At 39.9% G+C, this 17,174-nt stretch overlaps 1 protein-coding gene across 4 annotated transcripts in view; it reads right to left on the minus strand.

The window, feature by feature from the left end:
* Positions 1-230: 230 nt before the first annotated feature.
* klf8 (Kruppel like factor 8) overlaps positions 231-17,174 on the minus strand; it is a 37,087-nt gene continuing 20,143 nt past the window's right edge. For all 4 annotated transcript variants that reach the window (XM_061750757.1, XM_061750760.1, XM_061750758.1 and 1 more), the window contains 5 exons: positions 10,088-10,357; positions 9,776-10,010; positions 7,446-7,557; positions 5,947-6,086; positions 231-5,469 (listed from right to left, as the gene is read on the minus strand). In XM_061750757.1, coding sequence (XP_061606741.1) covers positions 5,288-5,469; positions 5,947-6,086; positions 7,446-7,557; positions 9,776-10,010; positions 10,088-10,357 — 939 coding nt within the window. In that variant the 3' untranslated portion in view covers positions 231-5,287. The remainder of the gene's footprint in view (positions 5,470-5,946; positions 6,087-7,445; positions 7,558-9,775; positions 10,011-10,087; positions 10,358-17,174) is intronic.

Raw genomic sequence — 17,174 nt, forward strand, 5'->3', positions numbered from 1 at the left:
CACAATTTAAAGGTGCACTGGCCAAATTAACGTGTGGCTTGACTGGTAGTAACTAACTAGTTTAGCTGGGGAAAAGTCACGGATTTAAACCAGTTCATTTCAAATCCATGAAGACATCTCATTATCGTTGTGCATGTCGCCCCCGAGTGGTCTTTACATTGCACTGCAACTGCTGCTTTAATTTTTCCAACATCTAAACCCCCCCCCCCCCCAAAACAGACAACAGGAAGTAAATTGCACCAAAAACAAGTTTATTCTATAAAAGAAGAATAACGGAGGATGAGAAATAATCGTCACAAGTATACAGAAGAAGAAAACAAAGGACTTTTAAACACCAGAGTAGAGTCACAGTATCAAAAACCTCATGTTTCTTTTTTTTTCCCTTCCTCGTCCATCTTTACAACTTTTTGTTCTGTACACAAATACAAAAGAAATTATTAATGTTATAACCATTATAACCATAATAACTGCATTGCACTGAGTAAATAAAGAGTACTGGCCCACAAAAAGTTACTGCATTCAACAGGGAGGAAAAAAAATAGAAGATAAAAGTGGCGATTGGTGGCGAGTACGAGGCACTCGTCCGCATTTGGGACCCGAAAGCGGGCATTAAACTTTTTATTTTTTATATATACATAAGTATATTTTTAAACATACAGAATAAGTTAGGCAAGCTAAACAGGCTCACAGAAAACATCCCAAAAATGGAAAATTATCATTAGTATAAGCTAAAAAAAAAAAAAAAAAAAAAAAAAAGGCTAACATCTTGATCCAATGTGCTTTGGATGTTATGTTATATATACTATTTTACTTAAAATCGCCTAAAGTATCAGTAAAGCTAGTTTAGCATGTATGGCTAAACACTAACTGTTTGGAGGCTTCTTGCTCGCAAAACACAATTGTGACGACTGATAGCAACACATATGGATGATTTCTAACATGTTAGCATGCATGCTTGGCAGTGAACATTTTTAAAACGTCATAAAAATTAAACCACCTTCATTACCCCCAAATCCTTAGCTTTTCAACACTGTAAATCAAAATGATAGAAATTAGTGGTTGTTGTTAGCATGTAGCATCCACGTGGCTAAAGTAGTGCTTAATGCTAACATGTTCGCATGTAACATGCATGTTTTTGTTTTGTGTAAAAATGTGAACTATGTCGTCGAAACATTGTGACGTTGGTACCCCAAATCGTCAAATTGCTGACTATTAGCGCAATTGTCTAACTCAAAATGAGCAAAACAAAAGACTGAAGCTAGGCTAGCTCGCATGGCTAGCTTTACTGAAACGTGTCACTTGAGCGCAACACGATGAATCATCATTTTATACAAAAATCGGATGTATCACTTTCCTTTTTTGAGAAAGATGAATCACTAACATATCACATAGCACGCATGTAGTCAATCGTTCCAATGTTGTTGTTTTTTGTTTTGTATAAAATATGAAACAGAAATTGATACACAAATCGTCAAAATGCTAACTGCTAGCTCGTCGTCGTTGCGGAAACAAATATCGGTGCCAACACGGGACTTTTTTCTTTTCTTAAAGGTTTTGTGCAGAATGGATCATATAAAACTCAAGACATTTTTATCTCTCAAAAAGTCTGATGTTTTGCACACACACGCACACAGCGACATGCTCACCAACGTCACTATCGGAAAACAAGAGGGTGACTCTCCATGCAACACAAGTATGCACAACACAAGTGGGACCAATATTATTATTATTATTATTGTTATCATTATTATTATTTGTAAGAAACTACAAAAAAAGGTGTAAAAATAAGAAAACCAACAAAGTAGAAGAAAAAGGGAAGGAGGGAGGCGGTTCACATTATCTAGTCAGTGTTAAAAATAGAACTTCACCCGTTACATTTACTTTTTGATTATATACATTTATGTACATGGATTCTTTTTTTTTAACTCTTATTTTTTTGTCATTGTCCTTAATGTTTACAAAAGGATGCATAAACTCTTCTAGAAAGATGTGCTTTTTCTGTTTTCTTCTTGTAGTTAGACCAAGCAAAAAAGGCGAGAAATCTGAAAAAAAATAAAAATAAATCCCTCCAAACGTGAATCGACAGATGTTTTTGAGTCGATAAGTCGCGAAGAATGATAGATAGTTTTTGTCTTTTTTTTGGCCTCATTTTACCCAAAGATTATTAATGCTCTCGTGTCCTAGCTTTCGGATTGATGTGAAGGTCGCCACTGAAAAACATTTGTTGCAATTGTTTTTAAAGATGAAAGTAAGCAGTACAATAAGCGTGTGGTCAAATGTGTTTTACCAGCTGAGGCTGCATTCGATAAAATCGGGAAATTTCACACTTTTCCTTGTTGTAGGCTGGAAATTTCCCAGTTTTCTCAAATCGAGCCCAAGAAATCTTCGCTTACCGAAACATCTCCCTTGAAGATACTTTCTATTGTGGAAATTTGAGTCGCATACAGTCACTGTGGTCAGTTTCCAACGCTGGTTTTGATAAATCTGGGATTTCACATTTTTCCACATTGTAAAAATGTTTGCATTTTTACAGAAATTTCTCTAAGCTGTGACTTGGAAAAGTACATCAAGTTACAAAGTCAAGGTAAATGTATATATCCTGAAGAACAACAGCGGCACGGATGCAAAATGAAAAGCTCTATAGTATGTAGCCTTATGCTGCATTCAATAAAACTGGGACATTTACATCCTGTTACTAGGAAAAGTGGTAGAAAAGGTAAGACATGTGGGGAAAATGAGAATCAGATCAGATGTTTTTGCGTTAGGAACTCGGAAATAATGGGGTACGTTGTTGGTTAGTTTTTTTTGTTTGTTTTCTTTTTTCTTTTTTCAACAATGCCCACAAAAATTCTTGTCTCATGTCCTAGCTTTCAAAATGACAAGAATGCCACCACGCACACAATTTAATTTTTATCCTAAAGAAGAACATCTGAAGTCTGAAAAGCTTGCCATTGGAGATGTGTTTTATCATGTTGTGCTGCATTCCATAAAACCATGAAATTTCCGACACACGGGAAAGAAAAGTGTAAAATCCCAGTTTTCTTAAATGCATACGTATAAAGGGAAAAGTGGGGAAATGCCATTTTCTCAAACACCTCATTAGAAATGTGAGTGACTTGAATTCGCACAATGCAGATCATCATCAACGATTATTTTTCGGTACGCGACAACGCACAGCTTGTGCTGCGTTTGAAAAAAATGGGCAATTTTTCTACCTATAAAGAGGAAATGTTGTACCTCCCGGTTTCCTCAAATGTAGCAAGGAAAACATCCCGACATCTTTAAATTCGCCTAATTGAGAGCCTCAGCGACTGCGTTGTAGTCAGTAGGCAACAATGTAGCCTTTTGCGATTGCCATTTTTGCAATGTATAATGAGGAAAAGTGTGAAGTCCCAATTTTCTCGAAGGCGGCATAACAAACATCCTAACGTTCTTGATCGTCCAAGAAAATATTTTATCCGGGAATCAACAATGCAGGCTTATGCTGTGTTCGATAAAACTGGGAAATTGGACATTTGTAAAAGATGTCCGGTTGTCCTGCCACAATGCCAACAAAAGTCGGCTTCTCCGACAAACGATCTTTTCCGCAGAACGTAGGCTACCAGGGGTTCTGGTTTTCGTCTTTTTTTTCCTCAGGTCGCCTTCGGTTCTTAAGGCTCGACGGGCAAGAGGTCCAAGTGCCCGGAACGCACACTCGTTGAATTACAAAAAAATACCAATAATAATTCTAAATTCCGACGATGTGTTCGTTGCAAAACATGCAGACGCACAAACACACGAAAGAAAAAACATGCGCCACCACTCGGAAAAGCTCGGAAAAAGCTCCCGCATTTCCCTGCGAGATCATTCTAACTTCTCCGACGACGACTTCTTCACAGCGTTTAAAAGACGACCAAAGATCGGAAATAGTTAAAAAACAACAACAAAAAAAGAGACTATTTCTGTCACAAGGGAGTGAAAACAACTACAAAACTGAACGATAACACGCAAATACTGTTTTTTTATGATCATAAAGTGTGTGCGGGAGGAAGATATGCAAAAAGAATGTGACGTAACAATTCTTTAAAAAGTTCACAGTTCTCGAATAGATAGGGGGGGTGTTCAGACATCTACTTTTAGACTGCAAAATTAAACGCCGGACCCCAAAGATGAAATGTGTGTTGCACATTGCCTCACCTGCAGAAAATGCACTCAAAGGGTTGGGAATTCCGATAACTGAAAATGGGATCATATCGATGAGAAATCTGGTTGTCTGAAAGTCTACCTTTTGATCGGAAAAATTAAACGCCGTGCCCCAAGGATGAAAATATATCACTTATGCTGCAGTGAAACAGCTTGACAAATGCATCAACATGGTTGGGAACTTCTATTACAAAAGTGCAAGAAAACTGAGCAATGTGATTGTCCGGACATCAAATTCTACCATCTAAAATTAAACCCCGTGCCCCAAGGATGACATAAATGTCTTCCATAACATGTGGTGCAGTGAGACAGCCTGACAACAAATTTATAAACAGAGCTTTAAAAGGGTTAGGAAGTCCCATTATAAAAGTGTCAATGAATTTGGTTCTCTCGATGTCTACTTTTAGATCATAAAAATTAAATGCCTGACCCCATGGATAAAACAAGTCTTTACATCTCCTGTGATGCAGTGAGACAGCTTGACAACAAATGATCTGAAGGGGTTAGGATCTTGCAAAAAAACTTGAAAAACTGGTTGTCAAGACGTCTAATTTTACGATCAAAAATTAAATGCCACACCCCAAAGCTGAAATAAATGTTTTATATCTCCTGTACTCCAGTGAGAGGTTGACCAATGCAATAAATGGGTTGGGCTGTCCTACTATGAAAGAAAATGGGATGAAGTCCACGAGAAATGAACTTGTCCAGGCATCTACTTTTAGATCGTAAAAATTAAACACCCCACCCCAAGAAGGAAACACGTCTTATATCAGCTGTGCTGCAGCGAGACAGTTTGACAATGCATTAAAAGGATTGTGCATTCCTATCACAAAAGAAAATGGGGATAAAATCCAAGAGAAATGTCCGGAAGTCTTTAAAATTAAACGCCACGCCCCAAGCGAGGAAGGAGGAATCCAGACGTGGGATTTCACCATTTGGGAAAACATGTAGGGATGGAAGGATGGACGGATGAGTGAAAAACCAATCCCCAACCTCCATTAATGCCTAGTGCTCCCACAGATGAGTCGTAGAACTGCAGTAGCAACGTTTGTTTCGTAGGCGAAGGGAGAAAAAAATCGAATAAAATCCAAATAACCAAAAGAGTTCACATCATGATGTGACGGCGGCGGTGCAGGGACAAGTGGTCGGAGCGCGAGAAGGAGCGGTCGCACTCGGTGCAGCGGAAGGGCTTGATGCCTGTGTGCTTCCGGAAGTGCCGAGTCAGCTCGTCAGAGCGGGCGAAGCGCCAAGTGCAGCCCTCCCAGGTGCAGTGGTACGGCTTTTCGCCTGTCGAGGGGGACGGAAAGCACAATGTTAGTGGGCACACATTGGTACCAGGTAGTACACCACTTGTTCTATGGCGTTCTTGGACTAATAGTCGTTACCCCAGAGTATGCCTGTGAGTATTGTATGCTCTGTTTGTATGTGTCGCTGCTCCATGTGTGTTAAGTAGCAGTTGTTTGAAGGTTTAGAATTACGGTCACATCTTTGCTGATTTCCGTTAGCCACTCTATGGTGTTTTCCCATCATATAATTAGCAATAGCACTTCTAGCGGTAGTTGCTAGTTAAAAGTAGAGTGTTGTATATGTTTGTGTTACATCTACTTTCTGTAACTATTTGTCAACAAAGGACTTTTATTAGAAATTCCTGTGACTGGTGTAAATGTAGACTACTACATTAGCTTCTGGGGCAAGCCCCCAACTAGTTAGGTATTGGCCAACTATTTGTAAACAAAAGGGCTTGGATTTGGATCTAGATTTCACCTGTGTGTATCCGTCGGTGAGCTTTGAGGTGCGAGCTCTTGGTGTAAACTTTTTTGCAGCCTTCGTAGTCGCACATGTGGATCCGCCGCCTCTTCACGTCCGGGGAGTCGGGATCCACCTGCTCCAAGTCCAACACCGACCTGTAAGGAAATTTAGTGGACAGTGAGGTTTGGTAGCCACCAGGGGGCGGCGGAGGTCTGCTCAAGTCACAACCTCTTCACTATTCTTTTTATTTTTTTATCTTTTGTCTTTGTTCATCGATAGAAACAATTCTATATTTTGTGTATTTTTATATTTTTATTTTTATGTATTTATTGTATCATCGCTAATATTTTATATTAACAAATTCTGAATGTATGTATATAGTCTATTATTTCCCTTGTTTTAATGCTTAATTGTATTTATTTTATATCATAATTGTTTATTATTTATTACATCCTCTGTTATGTCTGTATAGTTATTTTATTTAAGTTTTCATATTTTTTTCTTTATTCATAATATGTATTTTATTTTTGTATTACTTTTACTTATGTGAAATAGTTTATTATTTTTTATTCCATATGAATTTCTTTTGTATGTTTACACGAATTTTTTTTTTGCACCTTATTATTATGTTTTACATGAAGAGGCCTGTATTGTCAGTTACTTGATTTAATTTGATTTCATTGGTATTATTCATTATATTTTATATATTTATATTATTAAACTGACTTGGTATGTTTTGTTCTTCTATGGACGGTCACGATAAAGGAAGGTCAACGACAGGCAAACATGGAAAATAAGGTGTGGCCGCACACGCACGCGCGCGCACACGCACACACGCACGCCACATCATCCATCCATTCATCCATTTTCTGAGCCGCTTATGCTCACAAGGGTCGCGGGCATGCTGGAGCCTATCCCAGCAGCAGGCAGGTTACACCCTGAACTGGTTGCCAGCCAATCGCAGGGCACATACAAAAAAACAACCATTCGCACTCACATTCACACCTACGGGCAATTTAGAGTTGTCAATTAACCTACCATGCATGTTTTTGGGGTGTGGGAGGAAACCGGAGTGCCCGGAGAAAACCCACGTGGGCACGGGGAGAACATGCAAACTCCACACAGGCGGGGCCGGGATTTGAACTGTGAGGCAGATGCTCTAACCAGTCGTCCACCGTGCTGCCACGCCACATCAGATTACAGTTAACCTTCAAGGACCACACCCTAACTTTCCGTAACGGTTGCACAGCCTCGCCCAAATAGTTGTGAAGACACTCTGACATATTCACATACACTCAAACAAATCAAAACCTCAAAGGACCAACACTGAAAATGCATATTCATGAGTAATGATAATAAATGTAGCGTGGGCTAACCCTGTGTCGAGCCTCGCCCAAATAGTTGTGAAGACACTCTGACATATTCACATACACTCAAACAAATCAAAACCTCAAAGGACCAACACTGAAAATGCATATTCATGAGTAATGATAATAAATGTAGCGTGGGCTAACCCTGTGTCGAGGCTCTGGGCACTGAGTGACGCCGATCCGGACTCCGTTCCGCTCTCGGCATCGCTTTCGCTGTGATATTCCACCGGAGATGTCGAGCCAGGCTTAATGCGGACTGAGGAACACATGATGAGACAACATCGCAAAATTAGAAAGTTGAACAATTGGAAGATTAGAAATAGCTAAATGTCTACATTACGCTATGTTTATGATAACCTGCGTTTACGTTACGCTACGTTTACCTACACTATAGTACGTTTCATTTACGTGAGGTTTACATTCGCTATATTTATTTACACTGTCTACTCACAACCTTTATTGCGCTATATTTTGCTACCTTTACCTTGCGCTACCTTTCCATTATGCTACCATTATGATAAGCTACCTTTACGTTGTGACTATGTTACTCAACATATGTTATGTTACACTATGTTTATGTTACGCTACGTTTGCATTACACTAGGTTTACGCTGCACTGTTTATGCTGCGCTATGTTTAAGTTATGTTATCTACATTACAGTATACATTGCACTACCTTTGTTGTTTTACCTTTACATTATACTGTGTCTATGCTATTCTATGTCTATGTTACGTTACACTACGTTTACATTACGCCAAGTTAGGCTACATTTACGTTATGCTATGTTGCGCTACATTACCTTACGCTACACTATGTTACCTTATGCTATGTTGCACTCGGGTAACTTACACTGCATTAGCTTCATGCTCCGTTACATACTGTATGTGCTACGTTACCTTATCTTACCTTCATGCAACCTTATCTTACGTGACATTACTTTGTCTTACGTTATGTTATTGTGACTTAATGAATGAATGTGAATGAATAAAGAGTTGAAGTGTACTGTACACTTGAAATGTAAGGGTTAATAGACAAGCGAGAAGAGCGTTACACCCTGCAGGATAAACAACGTCCACCCTGCACAGAGGCGAGGAAAGGATCAAGGGTGTGGCATGCTAAAAGTGTGATGCATGCATTTTGGGTGATTGGTGTGCGTGTGTGTGCGTGTGTGTTTTTGAACAACTCTGAAGACAACGATCCCGCCCACTCCCATTCTGTCATTGCCCAATTTCTAAAAAATGTAGCGTATGCGCTCGCTCCTTCACCCTCACTTCCTGTCTGCCTCGCCACAAGATCTTCCACTAAAATATATAAATATGATGTACAGTATTTCAGAAATGCTACGACAGAGAGCAGGCTAACTAGCACATGTTCGGTTAACAATAGAAGCTCAGCGAAGATAACTAAATAAACTGGTAGCTCATGGAAAGCTTTCATTTCTTTTAGTAATGTGTTATGCTACGATACATTACCACATGCTAAATTATGCTAATTCACATCGCCTAATGCTGGGCTACATTACCTTGGCGCTACCTTACATTACGTTAAGAAAAGAAAAGACAAAAACCTAAAACTCGGATAAAAAAAATTCACATTACACTGCACTGTTATTGCTGCCTTTACATTAGGTTATGTTCACGTTACATTTATTTTACGCTATGTTCAACTGACGTTGTCTTTGTTACATTTATGTTCTGTTTATGTTTCGCTACGTGTACGTTACGCTACGTTTTTGTTATGTCTGCGTCATGCTACCTTTACGCTACATTAGATTACAGTATGTTTACATTAGGTAATGTTTACATCTACATTGCGCTACATTACACTGTTTGTGTTGTGCTACGTTCCCGTTCCGCTACATTACAATTCACTATATTACGTTACACTACGTTTACGTTACACTACACTACATTAAGCAAAACTACCTTATGTTATGTTTCACTGCTGTTGCGCTACATTACAATTCACTACATTATGTTACGTTTCCATTACGTTGCACTACCTTTACGCAACACTACATTTACGCTACATTACAATATGCTAAATTATGTTACGCTCAATCACATAACATAACACTATAATTATGTTGCGCTACATAACACTGTGTTACATTTCCGTTACACTAGATTCCGTTATGCTACCTTCATGTTATGTGACATTAAGTTGCGCTACATTTGGTAAACCAGCGAGCTAACTGTTCGGCTAACTGTTGTTATAGCCTTTTATGTTTTAGTACTCACCCAGGCATGATAATTGCTACCACTTTTAAAGAAATCTGATTATTTATGTTCTTTTTAGCTTCCTTCAAGCAGTAACTTCAAAGTTTCTCAACACCTAAGAGAGGCTCCTAGTCAAACAAATCAGTTTTTGTCTTGCAGATCGATAGACGTTGCAGCTAACACGATGCTTACAGCAAACTAAGAAGTGAAGGCGCAACGGAAACTGTGTCAAAACCACCGTCAGCGTTCCTTACCCGAGCCTTCCGATCGCCCGTCGCTGCCAATGAGCGGCACGGTGATAGCCGCGGTAGCGACGCCGTCTGCGGGCATGGTGGTGTAGACCACAGGTAAAGACTGCACCACCACAGGGATGGTCTGCAGTTGGCCCACCTTGCTGGGCATGCTGACCGACGGGATGGTGTGGATGACGTGGAGGATTTGCTGACCGCCCGCGCCCTGCGTGGCCAAAATGGAGCCTGGCGAAAGAACCTGGGCGGGGGATGGAAGTACGTCACCGATCAGTTCCAGCAGATTATCGTGTTAAGGTGTATTCTGTGTGTATTCACCATGGATCCTATCGACTGTACGTTCGAGGTGACGGGCGTGGCCGTGAGTCCAGGCTGTGCCAGCCCGCTTCCCGGCGCAGGGTTGACGGGCACGTTGACGGTGGCGAGGGGCAGCGAGGACGAACGAGGCTTGTGGAGGGACAGGTCCACCGGTTCCGTCTGGTCCTCGGCCGAGCACGGGCTCGGCGAGGACGGCTCGGCCTTGCAGCTCCACACGTCCGTCTTCACGTCGGGGTTGGTCTGCCGGGAACCCTCGTCACCAACGTCGGCCTGATGGACAGAAAATACAACTTCACCCCTGTAAGATTTCGACTTTTTCGGACAAACAAAATGCAACTTTATTCTAATTGTATTCTTGGTCTTTTTTGTATCGTTACTTTTCACGAAGCTAAGCATCGCCACTTTTAACATAGGGTGTGAGATGAATGCTAACACTTTTCTTTTAACATTACAACTTTTTCATCACAATATCGTGCATGTGCTTTTATGTGATAAAATATTTTAGTCTTGTAACGTTATCACATTATTTTCATAACATTACTACTTTTTGAGTCCAAAAGATGACTTCATGATGACTTCATTCCCATTCCCATTATAACCTTGTAACATTACGACTTTTTTTTTTTCTTTTACAAGAAATGTGAAATTCTTCCCGCAATATAGTGTTTTCTATATATGAATTTTTCATAAGATTATGGCTTTTTATCGTAATTTTGGGCAGTGTTTTTCTTGAAATAATATGACTTTATTCATGTAACTTTACCGCTTTTTCCACAAAATATTAATTTTATGTCCTTACGTTATCATTTCTTCAGTTAAAAAACAAACAAAACAAATTTCTTGAAAAAATATATGATATTATTTTGGTATCATAAGAAATCTTTAGAGATCTAGAATCTAAAGATTCAGACTTTTTCACCCAAAGAACTTCATTCTTTTATATTTCTGTTCTTTTTATTTTTGAAAAGTTGCGTCACATCGTCACTTTGAACATAGGCGGCGAGCTGAATGCTAACACTTGTCCCGGCTGGCGAGGCCCGCTTTTTCCCCGCATGTCGCTCACCGGGAAACAATGGCCGGCTGTGTAGCGAAAAAGCAGGCTGAGAGCGGGACTGGGACGAGAAGAAGCAGAAGAAGAAGAAGCTGGCCTTGCTCCAGTTCAGTTGAGTGTGGCTCGACTCTGGGCGAGGGCCAGGGCGTGGTCTCTGATTCGCCCTTTTAAATCTCGTGACGCGGCGCAACCGGAGAGCAGGGCACAGCAACAACAACAACAACAACAAACAACCTCTCCTTTTCCCAATTTAAGGATCTCAGGATAAAGGAGAGATGATGCTGGTAGAAGAAGGAAAAAGGTGAAGCGGTGAGAAGAGACGAGGGGAAAGAGTGGGCGGGGGAGGCCTCGCGTCGCCATGGAAACTGGGGAGCTATCAGCCGCCTCCATGTTGTGGCACTCCTTTCCCTTCCCCGGCAACACCCACGTCCTCTCTCACCTTTCGCACCCCCTCCCTTCATCTCCCGCTCCCCTGCGCCAACCACACCCTCCCCACCCACGTCAGTTTTGGTTTGCCGCCATTTTGGGTTTCACGGTTCATAAAGTGGGTTAACCCCGTCCACGCCTCGCAATTCATTCAAGCCGTTCATGGAAGCAATTCCGGCATTTATCGTTTTGCACGGGAAGGCAGAATCTGCTTTCACGCAGTGACTATTTGGACTCCTGTCCCTTTAAAGATGACATGCTTTTGTCTGATTGGCCAGTCCGCATGGGTAGATTTACAGTACAAATGTGTAATTTTCATATAATTTGAGCAATAACGGTAAAGACACGGCCCTCTGAATTTCCTTTTGAAAATCAAATAATTTTACTGATATGCGTATTTGAGTTATTGACGGTTGTTAGCCATCAAAAGGTCATAAGTGTTTAAAATAATATATATATATATATATATATAAACTTTTTCATGCCAAAATGTCTTGACCATGAGATGCAACATGTTGTCTGAAGATGCTAATTACATTTTTGGATGTATAGGATTTTTCTCCCATTACTTAATATGTCTATTCCATGAAAGCTAACATACGTGCATCTTAGTGTCCTCAGAGTTCCTTTTTTTTTTTTTTTGCATCTTTTACAAATGCTCCTTCTTTGTCACTCAAGCTGTCTTCACCGTTAATACCGCTGGGGAGAGCCTCGTTATGTTGTTGCAATACACCGGAGGGATCTGTGAGCTGAAGTGTCAGGATGAGGCAGCCATTTTACATTCGCACAACAGCAGCCATCAAAATAAATGGCGCTATTTCTGAGATACGAATGAATATGTATGACTTTGTGAAAGTGTCGGTACTATTTCATTGTCTTTGTCTTTACCGTTATTATGATTGTATAAAGACAAGAGCGTAATGGGTTTAATGAGTAGTTGGGATCATAATAATTGAGTGAACTTTGTTTTCCTATTTTAAATTATTGTATATTCTATTTTCAATTATTATTTTCAAAATAATCATTATTATAATTCTTATTATGATGATTATTATTAGACGGAAAGAGAAAATTGACATTCTAACCCACAGACAATAATTGAGTATAAAACATTTTTATATTTATTTTTATTTATCTTCTTTAGCTTTAGCTTCTTTGCCCAATAAGCGCGTTGCGTTCACGTTGCACGTTAATGTTCCTCCATCAACACGATCGACAGGCTCATTAGCTTTCACTTCCTGTCATCTTTGCCGCTGTTTTTCTTGCTCCGAGCGCCAATCAATAGGCCAAGAGTTGACGGGGAGAAACACTGCGCGACTCTTCATTTTGTTGTGCAGCTGAGCAGCACGGCCGTTACGCTCAGATATCAGGGGGGAAAAAAAAGAAAGTACGAGCAAAAACAACAGCTGGCTTGGACATGAACCACAAAACACGCCACCACCAGGCCGCCCCTCCCTGGCGCACACCCACCCGCTCCCTGCCTCGCCCACCTGTTAGCGTCGCCCGCTAGCCACACCCTGACGTTACCTAATCCAGCGTTAGTGCTGTTGACGCGACGGCTGCCTAGCGACAGCTTGGCGCCCTCAAAGTCAATGACTCCACCTTGGAAAGGACCTTCAGAGTCAAATCATGTAGCAAGGAAACAAAAAAATAAATAAATCTACATTTTTTTTTTAAGCATTTTTACTATTTGTGAGTCAATTTTGTGCTAAATCCTACTAAATTTGTGTTTGACATTAGTCAACAGTTAAACTGAATGATACTCTGTGGTAATTGTAGCATTGCTAAAACAACAAATATAACATTTATTTGCAACATTTCTACGACTTAAGGTTACATTTTTGTTCAAAATCTGACTTCATTTGTGTCGCAACATTTTTTGGTCTTTTATGTCAATATCTCATGTTACCTTTTTTGTCACATTTTTACTATTTAGGATACAACGTTTTTGTTAAACTCTTCTAAATTCATGCAAAGCATTTTTTCACGTTGTCAACAGTTGGCACCCCGTGGTCATTGTAGCATTGCTAAAACAATTTGAACAATTTTTGTTACATTCTTACTAATTATGGTGAAATTATGTGCAAAATCCTACTAAATTTGGACCCTGATTATTATTATTTTTTCTTTTTTGGAACCCTTATAACTGAGTAACACCCCGTGCTTATTGTAGCATTGCTGAAACAACAACTCTAACAATTTTTGTCACATTATTAATAATTACGGCGCGATTTTGAGCAGAATCCTTCTAAATTTGATTCTTTTTTCACTTTTTGTTAACTGTTAAACCACGGTGAATGTCTGCGCTGTCCTGAGTGACACTACATGGTGGATATAGCGCTACTAAAGCAACAAATCGGACAAATTCTGTTCCATTTTTTGCTAATTCCGGTCCAATTTTCATGAAAAAAATCTGACTAAATTTGCGCCATAGAGATTTTTTTTTCCACTTTTGCACCAGTTCAACCTTGGTGGTGGTCTGTGCTCTACTGAGTGACAGCCCATGTTCACTTAAACAAGAAATCTAACAATCTTTGTTGTGTATTTCACAAATTAGGGTGCCATTTTTTGTGCAAAATGCAACAAAATTCTTGGTACAAGGAGTAGATTCAAATTTTGTTAATTATTAAACCATGGTGGAGGTCCGCGCTCTACTAAGTGACATCCCATAGTCGTTGTAGCATTGCTTAAACAACATCTAACACGTTTTGTCACTTTTTTTTTTTTACTAATTACAGTGTAATTTTTGAATAGAATTCCACTGAATTTTTGCTGTATATACTTTTATTAGCAAAAATAAGAAATGAGAAGCAACACTTCAAGCAAGCATTTAGTCGCATTTTGCACAAAAATTGCACCATAATTAGTAAGAATGTGACCAAAATTGTCATATTTGTTGCTGTTAGAGTAAAAGTCAGTCGCTAAGGGCAACTTAACTTCCGTGGTTGACAAATGTGCTGAAATGGGTTTCCTATCTGTCACATTGTTTGTGCTTATAAAAAAAAACCAACATAGACTCCAGTATAATCTTTGTGACCCCGGTGAAGACATGTCTGGACTTGTAAGTGAGTGAGGCGGTTCAAAGCAAATTCATCACTCCGATCCAGGTGCATAATATGATTATTAATCTTTTTTTATTCCAAAGGGAAAACAAAAATGTGTTCTGGATGAAAATAATTTTTCAAAATCACAACTGTTTGTGGTAAATCAGATTTTTTTTTAAATTATTATTTTAATTTGAAACACAAAGAAAATTGGCTTTGTTGTTTTGGGATTATGTAGCTGACTACAATCAGACATACATGTTTTATGTCATATTTTATATCTTGCGATTTCTATCTTTTTTTTTGCAGCAAAACAAAACAAATTACTGGATAACAGCTTAAAAATAATGTAAAGGAAAAACAACAAAATTGTTGTTTTTTGTTGTAATATTGTTGTCCATTGAGAAGCATGTATCGTCATAGTTTGTAAATTTGAAAAAAAGAAAACAACAAAGTAAACATTTTTGTGATTTGGATAAAACTAATGAAAAAATTCAAATCTGGAGATACGTGTATTTTCTAATATTGCTATATGAAACGCAAAGAAAAATTATTCCTGGTTTTGTTAGGATGAAAAATGTTTAACTTTTTTATTTTCAATCTAGCAAAAAAAATGATATATTTTTTTGTTTGTGTTTCATTTAAAACAAACTACAAAAATATAGTACAAAAAGTCCACTTTATTTGGGAAAAAATGTGACAAAAAACAAGATTTGTTGTTTTACCAATGGTCTAACGAAGATCGGCTGTAACTCAAGATCAGACCTGCACAAAGGTTGAACTGTTAACAAATTTCTGATTCTGATTCTGAAAAAGGAAAAAAATCTTTGTAGCAAGAATTTAGATGGATTTTTGCATGGGAAAAAAAACACACCTTAACTAGTAAAAACATGACAAAAGTGGTTGGATTTCTTGTTTTAGCAATGCTATAATGACTATGGGATTGCATTCAGTAGATATCACACCTGCGCCAAGGTTGAATTGAATTGGTAAGAGAAAAAAAAATCTTCATACCAAGAATTTTGCAGCATTTTGGACAAAAATATCACTGTAAATAGAACAAATGCGACAGTAATTGCAAGATTTGCTGCTTTTTCGTGGAAAAATCCGTCGTCAAAACCCCGGGATGTCTTTCCCCTCCATCTTTCCTCATCGGGAGGTCTGAAAACTCGCATTGGCCACGAACGCACCATATGTGAGCGATGACATCATCAGCCCGCACCAGCTTAGGCGTCGCCGCATTTTCTACCGCGCCCCCCCCCCCCAAAAAAAAAAAATCATCCGCGTTGTGTCCTTCCACCGAGTTCTCACACGTGCACACACACACACACACACACACACACACACACACACACACACACACACAGACACAGACACACACAGCTAAGAAAGCCTCCTGGCTAAAGTGCGAGGCCGCTAACCTCTCATGACACAAACACGTGTGTGTGCGTGTGTGTGTGTGTGTGTGTGTGTGCGTGGGTGAGTGAGTGTGTTGTCGACGTCGTGCATGACTGCTCTTGTTTGCTGGAGGACAACCGACTTGTTTATGTGCACGCACACATAAACACACACACAAGGCCCCGTTTGTGCGAGTGTGTATACCAGAGAAAGAGAGATTACGGAGCTATTCAGTTTGCTATGCTGGTAGCTATTCAGTGTGTGCGTGTGTGTGTGCGCGTGTGCATGCGTGCTTGCGTGTGTGCGTGCATGTGTGTGTCGTTGGCTGAAGTGGAAAAAGGTGGTGGAGGGAGGTGGGGTGGGAACGGGGGAGGGTCTGGGACTCTTTTTGGGCAACTCCCGCTGCCGTGGTTGCTAAGGCGACGGCGAGCGGAAGCGCAGTCCGGGCGCTCCCCTCGACACATCCTATTAAGGGCGAGGAGTTTTTAGAAGAAGAATGGAGGAATAAGAGGTGGAGGAGGAGGAAGGAGGAAGTAAGAGCCTCGCCGCATTGATGGCAAGGTCCGCTCGGTGAACTTTGAACCCTAACGTTGGCTTTAACGAGGCTAACGTGGATGCTTTCCGGGCCTTGTGGGTGAGTGGGTTGCCACCGTTTAGGATCAAAGATCATTTATGCTGCGTTCTACTGCACAGAAGCAAATCGGGGTGAAAAATACACATTTGTCACATACTTTAGACCATTTGTATCCAAGAAGAGACTAAGGGCAGTGAGAAAAAGGGGAACCAAAGCAATGTGGAGACTGGGGGTGTCACTCAGTACAGATCAGACCTCGGCCAAGGTTGAATTGTTAAAAAAAAGTATGCAGTGTATCTTCAAATCGTACAATGACACATTTATGTGAGAGAAGACTGAGGGCAGCAGCAGCAGTAAAACGGAGACTATGGAGTATAATAACCCAGAATTAATAGAGTTTGCTAATGTTAGCATTTTTGCTTATTTTTTTAAACTTCTAGCCTCGTATCGTCAAATGTTACAATGACACATTTTATCCAAGAGAGACTGAGGGCAGCAGCAGCAAAGTGGAGACTGTGGAGTATAAAACTCCTGCATCAACAGGGTAAGCTAAAATCAGCATCTTTGCTTATTTATGCCTTTTATCACCATGTA

The sequence above is a fragment of the Phyllopteryx taeniolatus genome, chromosome 17 (assembly GCF_024500385.1).
Source record: "Phyllopteryx taeniolatus isolate TA_2022b chromosome 17, UOR_Ptae_1.2, whole genome shotgun sequence".
Classification (NCBI taxonomy): Eukaryota; Metazoa; Chordata; class Actinopteri; order Syngnathiformes; family Syngnathidae; genus Phyllopteryx; species Phyllopteryx taeniolatus.